This window comes from Rhododendron vialii, chromosome 2a (assembly GCF_030253575.1).
Source record: "Rhododendron vialii isolate Sample 1 chromosome 2a, ASM3025357v1".
NCBI lineage: Eukaryota > Viridiplantae > Streptophyta > Magnoliopsida > Ericales > Ericaceae > Rhododendron > Rhododendron vialii.
The window spans coordinates 9,028,056-9,055,555 of record NC_080558.1 but is presented as its reverse complement, the minus strand read 5'-3'; the positions used below and the strand labels follow the sequence as shown (position 1 = coordinate 9,055,555).

At 36.9% G+C, this 27,500-nt stretch overlaps 1 protein-coding gene across 8 annotated transcripts; it reads right to left on the bottom strand.

The window, feature by feature from the left end:
* Window positions 1–176: 176 nt before the first annotated feature.
* On the bottom strand, window positions 177–27,261 carry LOC131318112 (uncharacterized). Of its 8 annotated transcripts, none has more exons than XM_058347937.1 (7): window positions 27,033–27,138; window positions 23,666–23,721; window positions 23,350–23,590; window positions 23,169–23,247; window positions 21,517–21,632; window positions 20,370–20,640; window positions 177–571 (listed from the first exon to the last, which is right to left on the bottom strand). In XM_058347937.1, the coding sequence occupies exons 3-6, from the start codon at window positions 23,539–23,541 to the stop codon at window positions 20,401–20,403; spliced, it is 627 nt and encodes a 208-aa protein (XP_058203920.1). In that variant the 5' UTR covers window positions 23,542–23,590; window positions 23,666–23,721; window positions 27,033–27,138; the 3' UTR covers window positions 177–571; window positions 20,370–20,400. The 8 variants fall into 8 exon arrangements, with proteins under 8 accessions (XP_058203920.1, XP_058203919.1, XP_058203917.1 ...); XM_058347936.1 differs by lacking the exon at window positions 177–571 and adding an exon at window positions 19,297–19,673 and having other exon boundaries at window positions 23,666–23,725; window positions 27,033–27,261; XM_058347934.1 differs by lacking the exon at window positions 177–571 and adding an exon at window positions 19,297–19,673 and having other exon boundaries at window positions 23,666–23,708; window positions 27,033–27,187.
* Window positions 27,262–27,500: the final 239 nt, after the last annotated feature.

Sequence of the window (27,500 nt, the reverse complement as noted above, 5' to 3'; positions counted from 1 at the left end):
GGTCTACCCTCTATTCCTTTACTTACGGACAGATGCTATTTCTAGATGATTATCTCGTGTATCTGTGTTTTCTATCGATGAACATATTACCATTATGACAAAGAAAAATTATAGTTTTTCTTTGTCCAAGAGATCCCAACCCCCGGACCAAATTGGTCGTGCGTTTAATTTTGCGGTGATATTACAACTGCACATTTGGATTAGTTAACAACTGGGTTTACACCACCAACAGAACAAAAAAAAAATTTACTAACAACAAAAGATCACAAACTAAACTCTCCAACAAGGCCTAACCAAGAAGCACCTAACGACCTTAATTTTCACACATTTTGCTCCACATGATCCCAAAAAGAAGAAGAAGTAGTTGTTGTAGTTTGAAGCAATTAAGCATCACAAGGAGCAAGGCATGCGCAGTAGTCGAAACTAGGCGGAGCAGTCGGAATACATGTACAGTCCCATATTTTCCCCGGTACGCCATGACCGGATTTTACCATTTGAAGGTAGCAATTCGTATCCGGATTGTCCCCGCACGGCTCTTCCAACGGCATGTAACGTCGGCACTCTTCTTGCCCTGAAATTCATTCATCATGAAAAGGAGTTAAGTATGAAATAGTCGAAGTAAGCTCTTGAATGTGAAACAAGAACTTAAAGATAAACATGCCGAGAGGGATGGTGGTTCTGCAAACCCCAAGTGAACAAAGTTGTGCCTTTTTTTTTTCCCCTCCCGCTTTGGGGGTGGGTTGTTCTGGATGTAAGAAGGCTCAAATTTAAGGCTTTATATTAACACGATCCCTTCGTCTTTACGGCTCCCATTTGCGTCTCCCCGAGAGGATGAATTTCCGCAACCCGAAGTATGTCTCCCTGGGGAAGTTACAACCCATGCTGCAGACCAGAGAGATTTTATGTTGAAGTAGGCGAGGTGCACTAGCGAGCGACTTCCTTCCTGGCTGTCATGCTCGAAGCGAAGCTTCGAGGGATAGAATATCGATCAAGGGAGCAACTCGAGATAGATGCAAGACTCTTTCTCCTGCCCCGGACAGCTTCGAGGTTTCCTATCGATCGATTACAGAGGTTTCACGCGCGATGATCCCTCGTAGAGTTCTGCTGGAATCCGAATCTTAATCTACAAGAGTGAGTTCCCATTCCTAAACCCACTCGCTTGCAACTCCGACGGATTTATTCAGGGCTATCGATCGAAGCAGCTGCAGCTGATCGTCTAATAGTCTTCGATCGACCTATATATGTGGCTCAGTTCCTGATCAACCTATCCTCCTCCGTCCCACGTCTATGGAAAATAGAACTTCTTTACGATCTGATGCGCGCTCGTCCAGCTAAAAAGCTAGGTACACTGTTAACCAGAAAGTGACCTCGGGTATTTTAGGTCCTGATTGGGAATCACTCTTTTTCTTTACTATTTGTTATTTCAATTTCCTGACCCAACTACAAAGAAAAGATTAGTGATTAGTCTTTTTTTCTGCGGCCATGGGATCTTGGTCCCGAACTGGCTTTGGAGTACCTTCAATTTCTATTGCCTACATGTAAAAAAGGTAACAACGTACCGGATATGAAAGACAAGAGGATCAAGCGATATCAAGACGATTCAAGCTCCCATCCTATACTCCATAAGAAGCTCATGGAGCATTGGATGAAGCAGAGTGCTTAACCGATCTCAGACAGTTCGAGAGACGAAGCAAGAGGATGAAGCGATATCATCAGACAAGTCAAATTTGTATCCTATACTGTCATGACAAGCTTACTCATGACCGTATAGGGCTACCAAATTTCAAGTAATTAATTGCCAATCTGGCTCAAAAATGAAGTAGAGGCTCAGAAGATTGTACCTTGAGAAAGGGCAAGTGAGCTCAAAACAAGAGTTAAGGAGAGCATGGAGAGGGCTTCCAATTTCCTTATCATCCTTCCTCTAAATTTGTTGTCTAGACTCTAGCTTTCAGTCTCCTATGAAGGTAATGGTATGCTTTGTTGATGTAGAACATAGCTAGGGTGTTTAAATAGTTAGTGATAGATACCAATTCATGGAGTAATTATTCAGTGGTCTTGGGGTACCGTCACATGATGTTCCAACACTTCTCCTTTATCACATATTTTCAAAGGGTCCGTATATTTAGTACTGGGCTCCACAAAAATGTGCGACAGAAAGGGTGTTGGAATACTACGTGTCAGCGTCGACCACCAAATAACTTTTTTCATGCGTGAGTATATCTACTAGATGCGTGGGAAAGACATGAGTAAAAAAAAATACCATTTGATGGAACCTTGCCCATTATTGTTCTGGTACAAGCTAGCATAAAATAAAATAAATAAAAGTCTTCTGGGAATATGACAGGGTTGCTTTCTAGGGCTTCCAAAATATACATTTGATATACTCCTAGAAAGTAGTTCATGAGTGCGTTGGGTCTGGGAATCGAGACCTCGAAATACCCTGTCTTGTTTTGCTCCTCCCTTCTCAATATACTACATTGAATACAAGTAAGGTTCAAGAACCCTCTCCTCTTGTTTTTTTCTCGGACAGGGGATGCTTGCGAGCATCTTCCTGTAGAGTGGTGTCGAGCGGTCGATATGGTCGTTAATGTCAGTATGAACGGATCAGATTGAATCTGAATGTATATAAATCTGAATCGTCCACTGCTCAATTAAAATCCGAGCCATCAATTGTCGAGATGAACGGCCGGATCGACCTCTACACCGCTCTGTAAAGGATGCCCCGGCCAGCATCCCCATTCTGTTTTTTTTCTCTTGTTAAGCTTTTTGCATTTGTTGAGTCTCCATGAACCTAAATATCATTTTCTCATCTTTTCGCAGTGGACTATCAAATTATGGACGGAATAATTAAAAAAAATCATTAAATTATTGTTAGGGAATGCCTTTAGACACCAGCAATCTCTTACTATAGAAATCTTCAAAATTACTCATATTGTGAGGGGTTTAGGGGCGGCTCAACCCATTTGTCAACTCCAATACAAGTTAAAAATTAAATAAACGGGACAACTATTCTACGAATTATTGGAGCTGTCAATATTAGACTAATGTTAAAGAAATAATGGCTCATATTACTTGAGAGTGGAATGAGTGATCAATTAATAATATTTGGGACCTCCACTCATTGCCAATCGGTTTTGAAATGGACATAAAGTTTAGAATTTTTTGTTACGGAGTTTCCACAATATTTTATGCTTTCTTATTTTGCGCCTCCCTTTTCAAGATAACTCATTGAATACAAATAAAGGTTCAAGATCTTACTAAAATTGCAAGTAGTCAAATTCAAACTGTCATTACAAATTTCAAATTCTAAACAGGAGAGAAATATTTTACTTAGGTCCATCAAACTCATACTAGTAATAAGTCATTACAAACTTCAAAATTCATAACAAGATATACTCAGCTCCCTCGTAGATTCCCTGATTGTTCAAGAGTCCCCTATTGCCTTGCTTCACGTACGGAAGCAAAAATCTCCTGGCAAACTTCGCAGGAATAGCAAGGGTGTAGTACCTAAATTCTCCCCTAGCAACACCTTGATTGATACCAACTACTTTCTTATCTGCATTAACTAAAGCACCTCCACTAAAGCTGCAACCAACATTTAAATTGAAGGTTAAGAACAAAAAAGTCTATAGGTGCATATGAGAGGGAAACACAATGTCCAGGTCTGCCATGGAAAAACTCTCAAGAGCAAGAGTTTCAGAAAAAATACCAGACCAAGCAGCATAGATGCAAATCTTTGGGTTGCCAACAGTTGAGACACCCAGTCCAACCCTTGCCAAATTTTTTGGATAATCTAACCTTGCATAAGGCAAGGTCAGTAGTGGGGTCAATAAGCAAAACATCTACTTTCCAATATAGTGTTTGGTTACCCAGTGATCTTACCGTTACAACATACTTCACGTATTTCCTAATAGGACAATCAAAGAACCTGAGCATTAGTCAATACTAAAAACAAGAGTGGGAAATGAAAGTATTTGTTTTCAATTTTTTTTTGGCTTGGTTTAAAATGGCTAGAACCCATCCCTATTTATACTACTCCATGGAAGGGTCTAGTATAAAAAAACTTTGAGGCAATTCTAGAATTACACATGTGACTAATTCTCAAAAAAAAAACTCTAGCTAGATATTCTTAAGAATATTCTAGAGCTAGATATTAATATCTTCTTCAATAATTAATATTTTTCATCTTTGAATTTGTCAATTGGAGCTTTGTCAATTAGACATGTTTGGACTTAATTTTCTTGTGACAAAATACTAAATTTAATTTAAGTTTCAATTACGTTAATTATTATTAATATACAATTAAAAAGTAGATAAAAATAATGATAACAACAACAAACTATGGAGTAATTATTTAGTGGTCTTGCGATAACGTCACGTGATGTCCCAACACCCTCCTCCACCACACATTTGCGAAGGGTCCATACACTTAGCACTGGATCCCACATAAATGTGTGGTGGAGGAGAGTGTGAGTACCCCAAGACCACCAAATAATTTTTCCAATGCATGAGAATATTCGTGGGAAAGACATGATTAAAAAAAAAATACCATTTGATCGAAACTTGCCCATTATTGAACTGGTACTAGCAAGCATAAAATTAATGGGGCCTTTCCTGAGGGGAATATGACAGGGTTGCCTTCTAGGGCTTCCAAAATATACACAAAACATTAATATTGTCCCTTTCGTTATTAGCTAATCAAAATATATTTGAATCATTTGATATACTCCTAGAAATTAGGTCATGAGTGCGTCGGGTCTCGAAATACTCCTTTCGGGTTCGTTTAATTAGCAAGATAGTGGTACAAAGTGCAAGAAAAAGAAAAAAGATATACTTTTTTTGGTGTTCACTTAGCAAGAATATCCTAGAAAATGGTAGAAAATAAACTTTTTCATATAACCCTCTAAAGCTAGCAAGCTTGTTTTAATTTTCCTCACAAAAAGTGTAGGGAAATTTTATTTTCTTTCTAGAATGAACAATAATTAGTCTGACTTCTTTATTTCCTTGCAAAACGATCTCATCTTAATCAAACGGATGTGAGAAAAAAATATACATTTTCTCTTTCTTTTTCTTTACTTCACTTTCTCTCATTTTCACTTTCCGTTATATTTTTCTCGCTAATCAAACAGACTCTTCACCTTCCTTTTCAATATAACACATTGAATACAAGTAAAGGTTCAAATATAACTCATTGAATAACAATCATTTGATTTACTTTTCCAAGACGAAGCAAATAATTCACAAAAATTTGACGCAGAACGAACAAACACTAAAAAATTTGAATAAGGACAAAAAAAAATTGCAGAAAAACCCATAGCAAAACTTAGATTGTTTTTGTTTTTTCTCTGGTTAAGCTTTTTGCATTTGTTTGAGTCTCTGTGAACCTTAATACGGAGTATCATTTTTTCATCTTTTAATAGTGGACTATCATTTTTACGGACGAAAGGAATAAAAAAAGAACATTAAATTATTGTTCGGGAATGCCTTTAGACGTACGTGTAACATCCGTTAATTTGGGGTTAATTTAGTAATTTATTGAGCTTTTGCCGTTTGAAAAAAAAAAAAAAAAGAGGAAGAAGGAGAGAGGATAGATGTCTCGGCAAATTATGCATGGGACTTGTACAGGGCAATATGTAATTTATTGCTCCTGCCATGTGTGATTTAAAAAAAGAAAGAAGAGAGAATAATAAGTTCTCCTATTATGACAGGATATCTCGTAATATATATGTTTAAAGTGTAAGGGAGTTTTGACATGAGAGTGAGAAAAACTTATGCATTTATATGGTCAGTAGCATTTTTGGCTTTGAGAAAATGCTAAAGAGATTGTGAGCAAACAAAATCATCGGCAAACTGTAGTCTGGTTGACATATAATTTTAAGGCGTCATTCTTGAGGTGATACACATATTTTACAACCACAATTTGAGGTGTCGGGTAGTGTGCAATACATTCTTAGCTAAATCTTTTTGCAAAGGGTGTTCTTTTAATTCTCACGTATTTGTACGCCTTTGATCCCTGAGCTTATTGATTAGATTATTGTCACTTTTTGTATCGTGACACAGAAAATGTTTAACTGAAAGCCATAGAACAGATTGATACATGTACAAGCCCACCAGGTCACAGAAGTATGGTTGACTGTCCTACAGAGAGTCCAGAGTATTTATGAGATCCTGTGCCTAAACAGATTTGACTTGGGTGGTACTTGGAATGTTACCGAGATGAACCGGTTGTGAGGCTACGAATGAATTCTTTTTTCAAATTGATTGGGCTTGATTTGTTATCCTCATTTGTTGAGCATACTCTTATTGCAAGCCACATTTATTATCCTCGTATTGCATATACTACCTAGCCCTTTTATATCTTTTAGGTGCGGGATCAAGTTAATGGGGACTCGAGTTGGAGTATTGAAAAATTTAGTTTTAGAAATTCTTTGGAAAACTATATCATTTTGGAGGATTTTAGGTTCACCATGTATATTTTTCTAGAGGACTTTTAATTATTGAAAATATATTTTATTTTGAGACAATGGAAAAATGCGGGTAGTCACAAGAGACCAGCAATCTCTTATTGTAGAAACCTTCAAAATTAATATTGTGATGGTGTTGTAGGGCGGCTCAACCTGTTTGTCAACTCCAATACAAGTATTAATAAAAAATAAAAAAGAAAGAAAAATACGTATTTACGGAGGTGTCCAAAAGTGAAAAAACAAAAAACAAAGACCACGCTGTGTGGGCCAATCGAAGAGAAAAGAAGGAGACAGTTTCTGCCAAGTCAACATCAATAAGAACTCTCGAGCCCAAAAAAAAGAGCATAGGATAGTGACGCCGCCCAAAGGGTCAAAACTGTAGTTATTTCTGTGCTCCACTATTGATCTGTCAAATGGTTAAGCAACAATGTTAGCTTTAGGTGGTGTTCTAGGTAACATTCTTTTTCTAAAATTTCTTTTTTTTTAATTTTTAAATTTAAATATAATGAAAATAAAAAATATTTTTTTGATTTTTCTTGCACCGTATAAAAGATTTCAATGAAATCTATCAAACAAGATCCATATTGGTAGAAAAATTATTTATGTAAATAGATGATTTTTGATCTTGAAATTACCTTTTTTTTTCTAAAACCTTCCTTTTATTTAGTTGGAACACCACCTTATTCTACCAATAGCATCTTATGGGTAAAACTAGAGCTCTAAATGAACTGAATCATTCGCAAACTGTTCGAGACTCTGTTCGGTAAGAGCTCGTTCGAGTTCGATTCGTCTACTAAACGAATTGAATCTGAACCTCAATTCTAGGCTCGTTCTGTAAATGAGCCGAACTTGAGCTTAACGGTATTCGGCTCGGTTAGGCTCGCGAACTTATACTTAAATTTAATTAATAATTCAATAAGGGTCTATTTGTAAATATAAATTTTTTTAAGATTATATATATAATTCAATACTTATTTTTTTCCCAAATTCTATACAATCAATGAGAGAGTTTGGGTTCGCTTGAGTTTAATGAGTCGAGCCAAACCAAACCCGAGTTTTGACGAGCTCAATTTGAGCTTCGATTCGGCTTAGCTTGATTCTTTTGAGTTTAACGAGCCAAACTTGAGCCAAGATATTCAGGTTCGAATTGAACTTGAGCCAGACTAGAACCTTAACGAACCCAACCGAGTCGAACCCGAGCCTTGAAAAATTTTACCGAGCCGAACTCAAGCCAAGTTGTTTAAGCTCGAATCAAACTCGAGCCGAACTAGTACCTTAACAAACCCGAGTCGAACTTAACAGGGTTCGGCTCGATTCGATTCGTTTACAGCCCTAGGTAAAATCCAACCGCCAGAAAAGGCCGAAACTATCAATAGAGTAGAAACGATTCCATAACACGGGAATGAATGGGATACAAGAAGAAATTAACCCGCTCATTACCCACATACTTGGCAAAAGAGAGCTACATAGCGTAACATATAGAAAAATAGATTGACGTAATCAAACTTAGGTAATAACAAGTCAATCAAAAACTAGAGCAAGGATAAAAACCCATTGGACCAATCAAACTTAGGACATCAAACTTAGTTAATACTAACAAGTCATTCAAGTCATTACATCTAAAGAACATCAAACTTAGGTCATAACAAGTCATTCAAAATAACACACTCATTACATCTAAAGGACATCATCTCTTTCTATTTTTAAACTTGAGCGAAAGATATAATCAAATTTGGGTAATAACTAGTCATTCAAAACTTGGGAACTCCTTCATTCTTCACGAACCCTGGCTTGCCTAGCTTCACGTACGCAAGCATCAACCTACAAGCAAACTCCGAAGGAACCACCAAAGTATAGTATCCAAAATCTCCATGAGCAAAACTTTGGTTTATTCGAACAACTTTTGCATTTGAATTAACGATAGCGCCCCCACTGAATCAACACCCGGCATTCATATCACAAGTTAAGACGTGAAAGTCTTCAAGCGCAATCTAGTGATAGGGAACATAAGCCTCCTTCTCTTCCAGGGAAAAACTGCAAAAAGCACGTGGTTTTGCATCTAAATTAACGATAGCGCCCCCACTGAAGCCACACCCGGCGTTAATATTGCAAGTTAAGAAATGAAAGTCTTTAAGTGCAATCTGGTGATAGGCAAGATAAGCCTCCTTCTCTTCCAGGAATAAACTGCAAAGAGCACGTGGTTTTTCAAATATTATACCGAAACGAGTTGCATTTATGCAATCATCCGGGTTGCCTGCAGTGGTGACAATTGCCCCACCTTAGGTACTGAGAAACAGAAATAAAAAACATGACCCCCAAAATTTTTGAGCAATACAATGCAAGGTCAGTAGTGTGGTCGATAAGCAAAACATTTGCTTTTCAGGCAGTAGTAGTTTCTATTATTTAGTTTGGACAAAATTTTTGGAAAAGGGAGAATACTAAAGACAAGAGTGGGAAATGAGAGTATTTGTATTACACTTGAACTCAAATTTTTTTTAGCTTGGTACAAAATGGCTAGAACTAATACCTATTTATACTACGCCATGAAAAGCTCTAGTACAAAGATATTGTCATACAAGATAAAACTTTGAGGTAATTCTAGAAGTATACATGTGACTAATTCTCAGAAAAAAAAATCTAAATATTTCACAAGAATATTCTAGAGCTAGATATTTTAGAGTTTCAAAAACCTAGCTAGATATTTATATCTTCTTCCATAATATCTTCCATCTTTGGATTTTGTTAATTGGACTTGTCTAGACTTAACTTTATTGTGCCAAAATACTAAATTTGGTTTATGCGTCAACAACGTTAATCATAATTAATATGCAATTAAAAAGTAGATAAAAATAATTATAATACCAACAAACTATCCTTATATTTAAAAAAAAATTAAAATGCAAAATTTCAAGTTCCTCAATTGGAGTCTATCACATTAAGGCTTTATATTTCCTTTGTGAGTGAAAGAAAAGTTGGGCAAAACACAATCAAAGTATAACTGATAAGCACCCGAGAATGTAATGTAGGGTGCGCTAGTGTTTAGTCTTAGTTTAATTTAAGTACTAATTAGCTATTGTTAACGATATTTGCTTGTAGAATGTTTTAGTTTTGTTTTGTAGGTGAATTGCCAAAGAAAGGAAATTTTAAGGCCAAGGCAGAAGCAAACCAAGATCAAGCAGAATTGCCAAGGCAGAAGTTACCCAGGCAAGGCAAGGCAGAAGTGACCCGACGACTAGGAGTGCCAAGGCAAGGCAGAGGAACAGACCAAGTACCGTGTTATTGGGTTCGGCATCAATGTAAAGGAATATGTTCCATCGATGCCGAGGTTCGTAGGAGTCAAGTACTAAGCCACTCGGCATCGATGCAAAGTTTTATAGTCCATCGATGCCGAAGCCTTTAGCGTAGCAATCTAAGCCCTTCTCCATCGATGCCGAGGGCCTTAGGAGCGAATCTTCAGAGTATCTCACAGTATATTCTGCGCGTGGATCCCCGGAGTATAAAAAGCTTGTGACATCATTTTGTAAAAAACAAGTAGAATAGATTGAATAGTACAATTTTTAGATCTAGAATAAATTTTGAATCTCTTTGCATTGTTCTTGAGTGTTCTTCATTTTCAGCTTTGAATATTTTAATTTCTGCCTTTAGTTGTTAATTTTTGATATTGTCGCTTTAATTAAAGTTGTTTATTTGCTTCCGATCTATCTTAATCTCTAGTTTATTTCAAGTCTTATTATTTCATTATGTTAAGTAGATTTTTGCTTGCTCTTGTCTCTCTAGATATGGGTGAGTAGTTTTCCAAGGTTAGGTCATGAGGTGATTAGCACCTCATGCCTCAAGTAGAATTGCGTTTTTCACCATAAAGTTTAAACCTTTGGTTTCGATCATTGATGTGGGGTTCAGGTTTATTTGTCAAATCGCTAAGGTGTTAATCTCCTTGATCATGTGTAGGTAGGAGCATCGCCTACCTACCACACATGATACTTGGAGCTCTGACGCACGAGGCATTTGCTAAATAAATTCTAGAGCTAGCTTGGTGTTCGAACCATTCTATTTTCCGATTCGGAAACCTTAATTGTGTATCCTAAATTGCGTATTTGGGTAAGAAATGCAATTTTAACTTGAGTCGTGAGTGTTAGTAATTCCTAGACCTGACCTGTCTTTTATCTTAGTTTATTAGCTTTTCAATTTAGCCCTTTTCATTTCCACTATGCACGTAAAACCAAGTTGGCTGTCTAAAAGCCGAAAGCCCTTGCTTGCATCTACAAATCCAACAAAGCCGTATTAATTTTTCCCTTAGGTACGATCTCGAATTTCCGGATTATCATGCTTCAACTAACGTATTAAGCCCTATGCTTGGGGCATTATTCCATATATCGGAGCAAACGAAGCAATAACCTCTTTCCATACAAGCCCTACATTGAGGGATTTTTTTTTTTTTTTGGGTCAAATTTTAGAAGTACTTTCATTGATATGAAAACCATACATCAGGAACAGGTAGCCAACCCCAGTGAGGGAGGAAAGCAACCACAAAAGGAGGTCTAAACTCACAAACGAACATTCAAGACCTCACACAGACAAGACTTGTCTCCGACCTCAAAAAGCCATCAAGGCGACATTGAAAACCCACCACAACAACACCACAACGAGTGAAAGAAAGTCCCACGTAGGGGAAGAAAACCAACAAAAAACGTCAAACAAAAAACCAAAGCAAAACTTAAGAGCAAACAACAGATCTATACTCCTAAGTCCAGCTGCCCAAAAAATGCCGATCAAGACCCTCAGTGCAGTCGAGACACAGCAAAGACCACGAAACGGAAACTTGATCACCATGACTGTGAGAATCCACCCAAGCATAAGTTTCCCACATCGGGAAAAGATATGGAAATTGAGGTGGTTTATAAGTGATTCCGACCAACTACTGTATAACTCGAGGTTAACTTTTGAGCCACGTGGTTAAGCTAAAGGTTAAATAGGTCAGCTGGCGCGGATCGTTATAGTTGGTATCAGAGTACAACTCTAGTCAACATGATTGGGGCCACCTCTAGAATCTGGTACGAGCACACTGATTGTGCTATACAGAGTTAAGTGCCACACTATGACTACCAGGGGTTGTTGGGCTAATGCAACGAGGACGTTGCATTAAAAGATGGAGAGAGTGTGAGAACCCACCCAAGCATAAGTTTCCCACATCGGGAAAAAATATGGAAATTAAAGTGGTTTAAAAGTGATTCCAACCAGCTACTGTATAACCCAAGGTTAACCTTTTGAGCCACGTGGTTAAACAGGTCAGCTAGCGCGGGTTGTTACAACAACAACCACACCCCACCACACAACACCACCAACTATTACCTCCGTCCCAAGAAACTACGCCGTCGTCAGGGCGTGAACCTATACGACACCCAGAATGACAAAAACATAACGGTGCTGGCCTGATAACGTCGATGAAACTGTAGGATGATCAAAAAGAAGAGCACACGGTGGGGAAGATCGGTCAAAGGAGCACACATGGACTACTCTAGTGACGATCGGCTTCATCAACGCTAGGGCTCACTTAAATCAGGGGGATAGATTTGAAGGGGAGAGACAGCGGGAGGGGAGGGGGGGGGGGAGGTGCCGCCCCTCCCTCAAGAAACCTTAAGCGTCGAAACTCTTAGAGAGAGAGAGAGAGAGAGAGAGAGAGAGAGAGAGAGAGAGAGAGAGAGAGACATTGAGGTTGAATTTCTATCAAATGGTTTGAAAGATGTCATAATTAGATCAAACAATTTAGATTAATGCATTTGGGGTTCCACTTCTTGAAATAAGGTCCGACTTTTTTCTAATAAATAATCCTACGATGCATACCGAATTAGGATACACATATAAATTGTAGGATTTACGGTCGTATCGTAGAATTTCTATACAACAAGGATACATGGTAGGTGAAGGAGACGATACAAATCGTAGGAATGTATCATCATGTATTGTAGGTTAACAACTATGATTATGGATATTTTATGCATATTTGGCATTACCTCAGTGTGACATGAGTATCCATATTTGGCATTACCTCGACGTGGTATACATCAGCGAGGGTTAGCAAGGGAATCACTCTTTTTCTTTATTTGTTATTTCAATTTCCTAACCCAACGGCCAACGCTCGTTGGCGTGATCCCAAGCCTTCCTCAGTGGAAGCGGGAGTTCGAGCCCCGCGAGGGGTGCGGGAGGATTTCAGGGCTATGAACAGCCTCCAAACCATCTATGAATTAACTTACTAATCCCCCTAACACCCCTATCCCCGTTGATGTATAAACTATGACGGAAAAAAATCCTTACCCAACTACTCCATGGGATCTTGGTCGCGAACTGGCTTTGGAGTACATTCAATTTCTAAAGCTTACGTATGAAAAAGACCAAAATACCCCTTAAAGTTAACTTTTCCCTCCTGTGCATTTCAATTTTGCCTCCTCCGTTCGTTTGTTTTGCCCTTCCACCTTCCCTGGACTTCTGAAATTCACGACTCACGAGCTTATGAAAGTTTCTTCTATTACTCCAGTACTTATGCCAAAAGCAAGAGGAAAATGGGAAAAAAATTGAACTGATGAACCCTAAACTGTTTTTGTTAATCTGATCTTTTTTCAAATAGGTATTGTGTTTGCTAATCTTTTTTGTTTTAGAACTGGAAGAACTTTATTAATAACGAGGAAAGAAAATAACGACGAGGAAACGTACCTCCGACAAGAAACGCAACCAATTAACCGAACAAAACAAAACAAACAAAGTGCACAAACTAAGTTATCTAAAAAGGGGACTTTGGGTTGGTGTTGTGCAGTTAAGTGCACAGCACTGTGCTGGGCACCTCTGAGCCGTTGGATTGTGTATCCGACGGCTCTGATCTCATCTTGGCAACCAACGATTGAGAGCCGTTCATTGCCGAGATGAGATCCGAAAATAGAAAAACAAAAGGTATGTCGAAGATTTTTAGAACATCATTTATTGAAGTTTGAACCAACGTTTATCTTGTAGGACATGGGACAAGGCATGAGCAGGCGGCGCTGGTAACTGAAGTAGCATTAGTTTCTTCACATCTACAATCCTTAGAGCATCCGCACGTGGCTCTTGAAAACACATTTCTAAACTAAAATAAAGAGCAAAAACGCGGAAATGGGCAAAAAATGATCTGCACCAGCCTCACTTCATTCCTCTTTACTTTGCAAAATAAGTAACTTTGCGACGGTGACTCTTTTGATTATAAGAGTCATTTCACCCTTTCAAACATTATTTTAATAATTTTTGTTTCAAATGCCCTGTTTGAGTCACAACACTCAAAAAAATTAAGCGTTTCAATTTTTAATTTGTTTGAAGCAGTGCGAAAATCTTATTTTTAAATCATTTTATTCTAAAGGATCATAATTAATTTTTAACTCTAAGTTTCTCTCATATGAAAGCTCTAGAGCCAAAAAATAATTATGACCCTTTAGGATTAAACGATCAGAAAAATAAAATTTTCATACCGATTTAAGTGGATTGAAAATTAAAGTACTTAATTTTTTAGACAGTTTATATATATTAAGAAATATGACTAAAAAAATTAATAAGTGCTCTAATTTTCAATATATTTGAACTGGTACGAAAATCTTATTTTTTTAATTATTTTATTCTAAAAGGTCATGATTAATTTTTGACTTCTAAGACCCTCATGTACGAGCCCTAAGATAGTCATAGAACCCCATGAAGAGCAAATACTTAATTATAAGAGAAATTTGAGAATAAATAAAGAAAATATACAAAAGTATAAATATTTAATTGAGTAGAAAGTGATAGTAAAAAGTCTAATGCAGTAGATATTTTAAAAATAAGTAGCTAAGGTAATAAAGTTGATTTATAAGACGTAATTTAGTTTAAAATCTAAAAAGACCGATGCGTATGCTTTTAATATTCTTCTTCGTCAGTGTAAAACGCACTTGTTCTTGAAAGTAAAAGAGGCATTGAAGGCTCGAAAAGACCTGACGGCCAAATGAAGTTGGTCCTACCGGCATCCAAGATCGGCACAATTTTTGCTCTGAAATTCATTATTTATTGAGAGATGCTACATATACTATCATCCATCCACTACACCATTCACTACATTTTTTGTACGGCTCACTCCGGCTCTCAAAAAAATACAGACAAATGTCCATAAATTTTAGAATAATACTTTATGGGGCCTTGTAAAAAATCAGCTCCAAAGAATATCGGTAAGTATTATTTCTTAATTTGTAGGGACGAAACTGTTTAACTGCACCGTTTCGCCCCTACGAATCAATAAATAATATTTACCGATATTTGTTGGAGCTGATTTTTTACAGGGCCCCATAATATATTATTTTAAAATTTATGAATATTTTTCTGTATTTTTTTGGAACACAGGATGAACCCTACAAAACATGTAGTGGATGATGTAGTGGTTAAATGTAGTGTACCTAGACTTATTGTTATTTAATTGAAAAGAATTATAGACAGTAGTAGTATATAATGTCCATAAATCAATTGTAAACAATAATGTTCATATTCCATATTCTATTAAATTATTTATACCGCCAATGTAAACATTTGTTTCCTTCAAATCTCATCAGGGGAAAATTAGCCATAAGGATGGTAAAATAGTTTTCAATTAGAAGGACGCCAGCAAAATAGTTTTCAGTTGAGGTCCTTCAATTTTTTTAGTTTTTTTAGCCATAAGGCCAAAACATGTTTAGACATTTTTATAGGATTTTAATGGTTTAAGCACTTTCATAGGGTAACCTAGAATTTTGGACACTTTCATATATAGGATACCCTAAGGTTTTAGATACTTTCATAAGGCAATATAGAGTTTTAGACACTTTCATAGGCAAATTTATCCTTATGTTTGATTGCAAAGATGGTTGTCCTTGAGCTCAAAAAGTGTAAATACGTGAGATTTTCGGCTAAGTCTCCCCAAAATCAATTACATTGCGTCGCGTCATCATGTTTTATTAATTGAGACTACTGTTTTGACGACGTAACGCAATATTGTACGTAATTGATTTGGAGGAAACAAATATTTACACCGCCGGTGTATATAACTTATTCTCATTATATCTAGCTAGATATACATACATATGTATATATAATAGATGGATGGATAAGACATATCATATATCATCATCATAAAAAAATTAATGTGATTACACGAATGCTATATTGGGAAATTGAATTCTATGAAAAGAAACTTTCAAATATAAGGAAATCTGTTAGCTATACATCTATTAGTTTTTATGAGCAAGAAACTGCTTCAGTGTTTTTTTTTTTTCGTTTTTTTCATTTCTTTTCATGCGAAGCTTATTCATTAGTAATAAATTAGAGGGCTATCAAATTTCAAGTAATTGCCAATCTAGTAGCTCAAAAGTATAAAGTAAGGGTTTCAGAATGTCGTACCTTGAGAAAGAGAGAGGGTAAGTGAGCTCAAAAGAAGAACAAGAAAAAGCATCAAGAGGGCTCTACCGATTTCCTCATTATCTTTCCTCTTAATTAAGTTGTGGCCTAGCTAAGGTAATGGTATGTTTTGTTCTAGGCCATAGACTATTTATACGGTGCTTAAATAAGGTTAGATACCAATCCATAAGTGTATATATACATATTTACAATATGTGAGGAAAACGCATTATAAGAATACCATTTGTTGGAAATGTGCGCATTATTGAAATGATACAAGCATAAAGTAGAAGTCTATGTTAATACGGGAACGATCTCAATTATTGATGTAGATTTGTAAGGAGTTTGAAAACGGGCCAGATAGGACTGCTCCATATCCTAGTTAGAAATATCCAAAGGGTCACATGGCTGAATATAATTATTTTGACCAATTAGTTTTTTTTTTTTATCGGTAAGGAAAAGATTTTATTCATAGCTCAAAAGAATATATCGAGAAAGATGTTGAAAATGCATCACACTTAGAACATACATCCCAACAATTGATATGCTTTGTTGATCTAGGCCACAACTCTGTTTATAGGGTGTTTAGATAATGATATATACCGATACATAGAGTAATTATTCAATAGTCTTGAGGTATCTTCACGTGATGTCCCAACACCCTTCTCCACCACATATTTTCAAAAGGTTCATACACTTAATACTGGGCCTCACAAAAAATATGGGGTAGAGGAGAGTGTAAGGACACTACGTAGTAATACCCCAAGACCACCAAATAATTTTTCCCAATTCATGATAAAAAAATATATATATACCATTTGATGGAAACTTGCCCATTATTAAACTGGTACAAGCTAGCATAAAATTAATCAAAGCCTTCGTCAGGCTGTTAATTAGCCGGAGCATTTTCCGAGGAGAATATGACGGGGTTGCTTTCTAGGGCTTCCAAAATATACACAAAACCCCATTCTAGAATACATTTTTAAAAAATAAGTACTTATTTCACACTTTTAAATTCAAAAATAATATAAATGAAAAATAAATTTTTTATTTTTTTTGTAACATATAAAAGATCGATTTCATCGAGATCTTTCAAACAAGTTCCTTACTGCATATTTTTAGATTTCATTAAATCTATTATTTTTTAACTTAAAATTGCATTCTTAAAAAATAAGTACTTAAAACCCATTCTAGAACGATTTCTATGGGTTCCCTTTCGTAATAAATCAAAATATAATCATTTGATGTATACTCCTAGAAATTACTTCGTTCATGAGTGCGTTGAGTCCCGGATTCGAGACCTCGAAATACCCTTTCTTGTTTTGCTCCTCCTCCCTTTTCAATATAACTCGTTGAATATAACTCGAGACTTCGAAATACAAGCATTTTGCATTTGTTTAGAGTCTCCACGGCACTGTCTTCAGTAATCTTCAATAAGGAAGTATTTTTTCATCTTTTCGTAGTGAGCTATCATTTACGGACAAAAGGAATAAAAGAAGAACATTAAATTATTGTTAGAACTTAGAAATGCCTTTAGACACCAACAATTCCTTACTGTAAAAATCTTCAAAATTAATATTGTGACGGTTTTGAAGGGGGCGGCTCAACCTGTTTGTCAACTTCAATAAAAAAAAAAAAAAAATCAACTCCCTATAAAAAATAAAATAAAATAAAAAACGGGATAACTATTCTACGAATTATTGGAGCCGTCAATATTAGACTAGGGTATTTGACATTGAAAAGCAAAATGACAACGCAGTCTACATATATAAAGAGATGCAACGGATTCAGTGGTTATGGGGGTGATTTTCCAGTCTGAGGTGGGAATCAGCTTCAGCTAGGTGCAGTCTTGTCCACTCTCTTTCACGAGTGTATCTGATGGGTTCGATTTGGTGAGGCATTTTTTTTTGTTTTTTGGTAATTTTTTTTATGTACTTGATGCTTTCAATGTTAACCTTCTTTGCTTCAGGGAAGAGTGGATGATCTGACAGTTGTCATTGTAGATGTACTGTAATTTTTTCGTTTTAATGTAGTAAATGGGACAAGGGGTATCTCTGGAATTTAAACACTTTATTAAAAGCTAACAAACATTATATCCAAACCAAATTTTGGGGAAAATGCTTTCAAATCTCCAAGAAATTGACTTCGTTATAATTAGTGGGGGAAATTTCAAAATACCCCCAAACTTTAATATCTAACAGACACTCAATCTTTGTTAAACTTTAATTAGACATCTAAACTGCTGTATTAAGTAGTTATTCAATTAACCCTCTGCAATCTTAAATCTGTCCAATTGCTAAACAAATTTTGCGCCCCTCTCCCTCCTCCCCGGGCTCCACCTCCTCCTCCTCCATCCACTCTCCTCTTTCTTCCCCCTCTTCCCTATGGTTTTTTTCTTTTCATTTTCTCCTCCCTCAAATCTGACCCTCTCTATTCAGCGGGCTCTGCTGTCACCGGAGTTGTTTGTCAGCATGTAATCCATCGCCGGAGCCCTTGTGGCAACAGTGGTGGAGGCAGTAAGGGTTGTGATCCGTTCTACGGTTTTTGGGCGACTGAATTTAGGGCAAGATTTGAGGGAGTTTTATATCTCCTTGCGAGAGTAATAAAATTCGCCTTTGGGCGATTTGTTTACTGTTCGGGCTCAAGAAGATTAGTATGCATCTATTAGTGGTTTGCTAAAAATTCATTAGGGTGTTCATTTCTGGTCGAAGTTCATCGGTTCAAATGGATAAGGAAAAGCTAAGACTGAGGTAGCTGTCCTTTCTTGTAGTTGTGAATCGCCTGGGTTTTTGTTGTCTTTTTTTCTTGGCTAGCAATGTATCTCTTTTTGAGAGTATTATAAGATATATGAATTTTCTACTCAGTAGAAAATGCATAGGGATGAAAAAAATCAATCACCTAGTTCTTTCTCTTTATGTATTAGTTAGGGGAATGACTTCGGTGTCCCCGGTCATTTTGGGAACATCGTAACTTTTGACATAACAGAACCACTATGAGCATAACCAAAATCTATTATGAGTATAACCAAAAATGATTAGTTTGGCTTTGTCCAAATTATCTGTAATGAATTTCATTATGTAAGTGCCGTTAGATTTATCAATGCAGTACCTCACACTTTTGTAAAAAAAAAAAAAAGAACTGCTCTGTTAAATAGCTGAGTAGGATTAAGTGGAGCTAATTTCCTGTCCTGTCCTCTCTCCCAAACAGTGAGAGCCCAAACCCCAACCCAACTCAAATCCCCCAAATCAAAAGATCCAGCCAAGTTATTTAGATGGGAAATTCAATTCAACCCATTATCCAGCCAAGTTTTCTCTCAGCCAAATTGTGGTAGATAATACAGTATACTTTTACAAATTAGCTTATGAAATCCCGGTTCAGAACCCTAACAGAATCCAACTCCATATTTAATGAGGAAAACAAATTTAAAACCAAACAGCCCAAATACATTTGCCCATCCACAGTTAGATTACACAGACAAAATCTCGATACAAAGTCAGAAGCCCAATAAGATACACTGCTACCTAATTGAGCAGAGAGTCGACCAAAAGTAAAAAGCAAAAAACAAAAAACAAAACCAAGTTGTGTGGACTGTGGACCAATTGAAGAGAAAAGAAGAAGATAGTTTGCGCTGAGACAACATCGATAAGAACTCTCTAGCCCAAAAAATAGGATGAGTGATCCCGACCGAAGGATCGAAACTGTAGTTACTTATATGCTCCACCGTTGATCTTTCCCAATGGTGAAGCAACAATGTTAGCTTTCTTCTACCAATAGCATCTTATGAGTAATCCTAACCGCCTGAAAAAGAAGAAACTATCAATGGAGTAGAAACGAATCCACTCCATAGGAATGAATGAGATCAAGAAGAAATTAACCCTCTCATGTCCCAAATAATTGGCAAAAGAGATCAACATAGCGTAACATGGAGAAGTACATGGCTAATCTCACTTCTTACATCTAAAGGACATCATACCTTTCTCCTTTCAAACTTGAGCGATGACATAATCGAAGAGAAAGAGAAATGGACAAGACTTTGGTCTCACATGAGTTTAAAAGTGAGCGACCAATGTATTGCCTTTCACAACTCAAAGGTATCAAGAGCAATAAAAAAACTTGGGTAGTGGAGGATATAAAAAGGCATGAAAATAAGGCATACGCAGTGGAGGATATAAAAAGGCATGAAAATAAGGCATACGCAACAACTGGTTTTTATTATGAATATTTGGAGCATATTTGGCATTACCTCAACGTGACATGAGCATCCATATGCGCGCGCGCGTGTGTGTGTATGAGAGAGAGAGAGAGAGAGAGAGAGAGAGAGAGAGAGAGAGAGAGAGAGCAAACTTAAATAACTAAAGAAGTAATGGAATTGAAAGAAGTAACCAAGAAGGGATTAGCAACACTGGAATTTAAAAGCATAAAATGAATCCAATATTAAAGTACGTTGACATGACATGAGAGAAATAGAGAGCCAGACGGGGGGAGCAAACTCACATAATCTGACACCACAGGCCACGAGCCTCCTTCAGTCACTTGTGGGAAGATAAATCCTGATGGTGTCTTTCACTTTAAGTTTCCGCCTGCAGGTTGGGCATTTGCTTTGAGCAGCTATTGCCCCGCATATGCACTTTTTACAGAAAATGTGACCGCACTTGGTAGATGTTTCTTCAACAAATGGGCCCATGCAAACTGGGCAACTAAAGCTAGGTGCCTTTGGCGGGGGAACACTCTGGTATACTTCTAGAGCTTCACAAACATTGTTACTCTGCGAATCAGCAGTCCAATATTATTCATTTGTTGGCAACACTACATGAGTTGAAGTGCCAAATATGTGAATAAAATTTGTAACAAACCAATGAAAATCAAGACCAAACTCCAATTGAGCCTAAGAAAAAAGAACGTAGATTTGCAAACTATGGGAATATCTACACTTGTTTAGAGATCTGACGTGTTTATGAGAAGAGGAAAAAAGAGATGCGAACAGAGAGGAGAAGATCGAGCCACTTACAACCAACTAGATGCATAGTGCTATAAGTATCTTTCACCTACAGAACAACTTTCACTTAACCAACTAGACGCAAGGTTTCTCTTCCATTCTTCTTCATATTCTGGAATCTAATGTCTGAGGTAGAAAACTGTTCCCTATCTTTCACCTACAAAACGACTTTTACTTATACCCCTTACCCCAGTCAAAATAAAAAAAAATTCGTTACCGCAAGGATCCATTTCCATTCTTCTTCACATTCTGGAATCTAATGTCTTAGGTAGAAAACTGTTCCCCACCCTATCTTCAGAACTTCTGCACATAAACGTGATTTTCATCCTCTTATTTATCCTTTATAAATCAGTTGAAATCTATTTAAGCTTCTCCTAACAGTTCAATTTTTCCTAAAAGTTTGCCTTTTTCATTTACTGAAATGACCTCCCGATATTTGGTAATTCCTTTAATGTCTGTAGTAAAACTCCACAAATGAAAGGTACAAGACCGGTTATTAATCCTTTCCTAGCATGGTGTGAGTAACGATAAAACAAATAACCAATCCCAGTGACAAAAAAATATAATACCCGTCAGGCCAAAAGAAGTATGTCAATAAAGGAAAAGGATGGTATTATCATAACGTCCAGAAGTTAGTCATCACACCTTGGCTTTCTCATTGCTTTCTAAGTTTGTCCAAAGGTCACCATTGACATTTGCACGTTTTGTTGAACCTCCTTTGCGCCGGTTGTTGCCACTAGGAAATAATACCACTGCTGATTCTGTGATACCAATATAAGAATGCACGTTATAAGCCCCAGTTGTATAAAGAAACAAATTAAACAAGAAAAGAGAGCTGATATGGCGAAAAGAATGAAACATCAAAAAGCATGCTCATAAGTCAAATCAGTATTCTAAATGGCGGCCGCCGAGGCTGCCTAGGCGCTTGGAGGTGCACTGCCGCCACGCCAATACCCCTTGGCGTTTGTTTTGGCGCCCAGGGAGGTTTGGCGGTGTTTGGCGGCCGCCTAGGCGGCCTTGGCGGTCTTGACGGTCTCGGCGGCCTTGGTGGTCTTGGCGGCCTTGGCGGGGCTTGGCGGCGTCATCGGCGTCTTTGGAGGCCTTTGGCGGCCTAAAATGTATAGTATTAAACTAATGGAGATCAAGTTTTGGAAGGATATGGAGAAAAAGAGTTAAAGGAAGGAGATGAACTTTGAACTTGGCATTAGGGATCTTCGATCTCGTTTATTTCTACTTATTGTCTTATTCAACTTATTTGCTAGTTGCTACTACTTAATTTCATTTGGGTTTGTACATTAAACTTTGCATTATGATTATGTAGAACTTTAAACTTGCATTATGGATACATAAAATATAGTTTGATTGGATAATGGTTTGTTAAAATAAAAAAATAAAAACCCCCCGAATTGCTTGGTGCCGCCTAGGCGGCTTGGCGCTTGGAGGTGGGTCTCCGCCCTACTAGCGCGGAGCGCCATTTAGAACATTGAGTCAAATCTTCTTCCCACACCCCTCCTCATCTCCAAATTACTTACGTCTTGACAAAAAACAGAAGAAGATTTTTAACAACTGTCATTAGGTTGCACGTGGTAGGATTTTTATCAGTACTGTACGCCGCGTACAAACATGGTTATACAATTTCAGGCCCCATTGCAATGAATGACTATAATCAAAGCAATAAATCTCACAAAAACAAAATCCAAGATCACCAATAACCTAAGAGAGTCTATGACGCACGGGTACTTCTAAAACCATGCTGTACTTGTACCCGTACACTACTGGGGCTTGGAATGGTACTTCTATTCACATACTGGGTACACGAAATACGTACCGAGATATTTCCCTATGAACTTTCCATACCCAAGAAGTACCCCAATATATATGAAGGCGTACCTAATAAAGAGATGAAGCTAAGTTGACAAGACTTCATTGGCATGATTTTAGAATAAAGACTTCGGTCCTAGGTTCTTTAGTATAATGGCGTTAAACTTTAATTTGCACCTTAAGGTTGGCGCTAAACAGTTATTTGATATTGGTTTAATAATTCCCCAAGTAATTTAGCTATTTCCTTTATTTGACATGTAATTACTACATGTGATACATGCTCTATATTATGACAATTCGTGATAGTTGTACAACAGCCGTAGGCCCGTACCCATACCCAACAATTATGAAGGTTCGCCATACCCGTATCGTCAACACACATGTTAATGTGCTTCTTAGCTAAAAACCATAGTACATAGAGCACAGATTGTTTTTCAATAAGTAAAATGGTACAGTAAATAATTATTGCCAAGAACCTGAATGGCCTCTTCGAAAATCCCTTTCTGCATCAATCACCTCTACCACCCCACGGTTCCTTCTAGCATTCTCCCTGGCCTTAAGATGAGGAGTAGAATAAAAATTTAAGGAAAGGAAAAGAAATAAGAAAAGCAATTAGCATTAAAAAAAACAGCATGATACCAGCAGGGAATTTCATACCTCAACAAAACTTCTGGGGGAGCATATGACAACGTCATCATCAACATACCCAAGCTCAGGTGTCGTTTGTATTTGCAACAGTCCGCTCTCCCAAGGTAGGCCTATGGTAAGATTGAGATCAATTGGCTCACCCACTGGAATCAAATTCTCCGCAGGTGCAGGTGGATCATTTAAATCAAAATTGAGCACCATTGTTTCCTCCACTCCAAGCCTCAATTCACCAGTAGATTTACCTTAATCCCTGCATAATTTTACTATAGTGTCAGTTCTAGCTGTTTCTAGGTAAAAAATGGAACAAGAATCAATAAAATTGTACCTATCCTATTTCTTCAACTTTTCCTCCATTGCCTGTCTCAATGCTGCTACAAAAAACTCTCTATAATGAATATATTAAATTTCACAATTAGCAAAACAATGGAATATTTACAAACTATTTCTGCGAATGAAGACAAAATCAAATCAGAGCTCCAAAAAAACTGTCATGATTTTCATTAGAAGAATAAGAGAAATAAACATACTTCACGAATGAATTTGCTTGAGTGAATTTTCAAGTTCATGAATCAGGAAAAAGCAAAGACTGCACAACAGAAATTTTGAAACCGTACAAGAGAAAATAAATCACAAATGCCTCGTGTGTATTTCAACTAAAGAGTACCACCATGCCTCCTCAATGCACAACCGCCATGTCATGTTGCTGCTACACCTTCGACCACATGGGTCCTATCTGCGTTTTCATATCAAATTATGATCTGAACCCAGCAGTGGACCCATGAATTGTGGTTGAAGGGATAACACCAGTTGGATTCTCCTCACGCTTAAGGTTGGTTCAATTTCATTCCTAGCCACATGCAGTTTCCTACTATTGTAATCATGAACTAAACATTCGTGAACTGATAGCAGGATGAACTAAAGTTTCGTTGAGAATTACATACCCCAAACAATCTATACAGTCACTGAGTTATCACTTAGTCGTTTGGAAATCCCACAATTTTGCCATTCATTCCCAATGTTTAATTCTTTTCGCCAAGTAATCAAAACATTCAAGGAACATTGGAGTTTACCAGAGGTTAGAACAAACCACTTTAGTACAATACTTCAAATGCAAGCAAACTCATTCATACGCAAATCAAACATTTTGTCGACTTGTGCCACTAAGACAGGTTTCCACTTTCCATTTCTATTTCTCCCATTCAAGTTTCATTACATAAAAAAGACAACTGCATTTGATCATTTAAATCACTCTCCAAATCAATGTCCTTCTGTGTAACCCGTCCAAAAAAGTTATCTTAAAAACAAAAGCACATTACGCAATAGGTGCCACATTTGCTTACCTACAATTACAGGCTGGATTTTGAAACATAAGTTTGCTTGGATATCTAATTAGGGAAAGAACTAACAGAGCGGAATGACAACGCAATATCCAACAGAATGGTGATATATAGTCAACCCAAAAGATATTCAATATCAAAATGTAATGAGGAAAGTAATTATAAGTTAAAAAAAAAATATGTGAAACACCAGAGCACTTCAAGATAGTACACAATATAGATGTGTCCTAACGTCTGCCCCTTTGTCTCAGCCTATCAATTATATACAGTCGAATATACATAATTTGTTAAGCTTCATTGAACATATCTCCTTGTTCAATCAAAAAATCTACCCATATATACATCTGGAGTATAAACACATACATAAACATATAATTGCATCAATGCGTATCTACACCTGTACATATGTTTGCATATTTTTATCTACATCTATAATATATACGTACACATGCATGAAGATATAAAGCGAAAAGCCATGGGAGGAGTCAACTGTCTCCGGTTTCATATCTTGATCATTCAAATAGTTGTCCTGCAAGCTACCTTCTCACAAATCAAACATATCCTTCTTCATTTTGCCTTTCAATTCTTCTCAATAAGATGCTAGTCTTGTTCAATCATTTTGTATAGAACCCTAGATCAGTTATGCTAATTGGGAGAAGGTCGCACTGATATTCAATAGCACCCAATCATTTTCGTACCGATGTTCCCAAACAGGAAAAAGAAACAGCTACTTTTTTTAAAGGTTCTCAGGAAACAAAAAAACACTATCAAAAGGGAAAGAACGTGTAGAAAATTGCCTAATGAAGGATCCTGGAGTGAACTTCACCTTAAAATATGAATCTAAAACACCCAATTATTCGTATTTAAAGCATCCTCTCCGTATGGTTGTCTTTGTGTTTGTCTATATGCATGTAGAATTAATTTATTTCCCTATCTTTATACCTACTGGAAAGAGTTCCCGGAGATGAATCAATTCTATACATACAATTCTTTTTCCTTAATTCCAAAAATTCCACAGTTACCGAAGGATAAATTCATTTCTGCATCCGAATCTAAACTAATAATTACAACCGTATGATTGCCAAGCTTGATCAACTGAATATCAACAGGAAAACACAAAAATAAGAATAACTCTCTCTTAGACACTACCGTGTAAGTTAATATATATTTCTCCCTTACCCAAATACCATGCTGACATACGAAAAAACTTATGGTCAATTTACTCTCAAGAAACATATGGGAAATAAAAAGAGGGAAATGGTCAATTTGCTTTCAAGAAACTTATGGTCTCTTTCTCTCAGATTATTTCCCATCTTCTATACCGACTGAAAAGAGTTCCCGGAGATGAATCAATGTTAAACATATGACTATATTTCCTTTCTTTCCACAGTTACCCAAGGGTAAATTCATTTCTAAATCAGAATCTAAAATAGAAACTCCAAATGTATGATCACAACACTTTTTAAATTTGAAAAGGGATCGCCACGCTTGATCAACTAAATATCAACAGCAAAACATAAAAACAATAACAAAAAGTCTCTCCCTCAACCAAATTGCTTTCGGTATGACGCTTACTTACAGTCTATTTACTTTCAGGAAACAATAGAACAATATTTACCGACAAAAAAATGTACTCACAAGTCACAAGAAACAATGTAACATTCAACATGCATATGCACATGCATGTATCTGCTCTCTAGCTGTATCTCTCTTAGCAATCAGTTCTCTTCTTGTATCCAACAACACAGGCAATGAAATCAAAACCAGTAAAAAAAACCTACCCAAAATAATCTAAAACAAAAACAAATGCAACAAAAACAAATGCAACAAAAACAAAACTTTATAGTCAATTTACTTTCAGGAAACAATAGAAACATCATTACCGAGACAAGGAAAAAAAAACAATTTACTTCCAACAACCAATGGAACGTGCTACAAGTATATACATATACATATGCATATATCTGCTCTCTATCTGTATCTCTCTAAACAATCAGTCAATCAGTTTTCCTTCTTCTTCCCAAAAACACAATCATTGTAACCAAAAACACCTCCACGACTCAATAAACCACAAGAAAAACAAAAACAGAATAAAAATCAATTTACTTTAAACAATTGAGCATGCAACATATACGTATATATCAGCTCCATATCTGTATATCTCTCTCAACAATCAGTCAATCAGTTCCTCTTCTTGCATCCAAAAACACAATCAACAAAATCAAAAAAAAAAAAAAAACTCCACAACTCGAAAAAACCCAAGCGATTACAACAATCTCAACCAAAGAAAGAAAAAAATGCAGCGTAACAAGGCGGTATAATCGATGAACCGAGAGGCGATAGAAGTTTTCGTACCTCTGAGATTTCTCGGAGAGAGAGAGAGGGTTGAGACGCGTAAGAGTCTTCTTCTCTCTCTAGGGATGTTGGTTTGTTTTTTGTTTGGGAGGAAAATCGCTTGGTCGACCCAATTTAAAAATATATATACTGGAGTACTCGGTGCCGTTTTGGATGCCGCTCTGGACTTTTTCTCATGGGAAAGGGAAACATATCTCGGAATTTTGATTTTCCCATTAAAACCATTCCTTTTTTTCCCCCTTTTTCCTCTTCCAATAAAATACCCAGTGGACCATAATGGGCTGCAAACAGGCCCAGCCCAGCTTTGTCGAGTTCGAGCTCAGCTAGTTTACTGAACGAGTCAAAAATTTAAACTCGAAACGAGCTCGAGCGTTGGCGGGCCAAGTTTAGTTATTTACTAAGCGAGTCTCCCTTAACGAATCGAGCTTTTGTCAAGCGAACCAAAAATTCGAACTCGAGCTCGGCTCG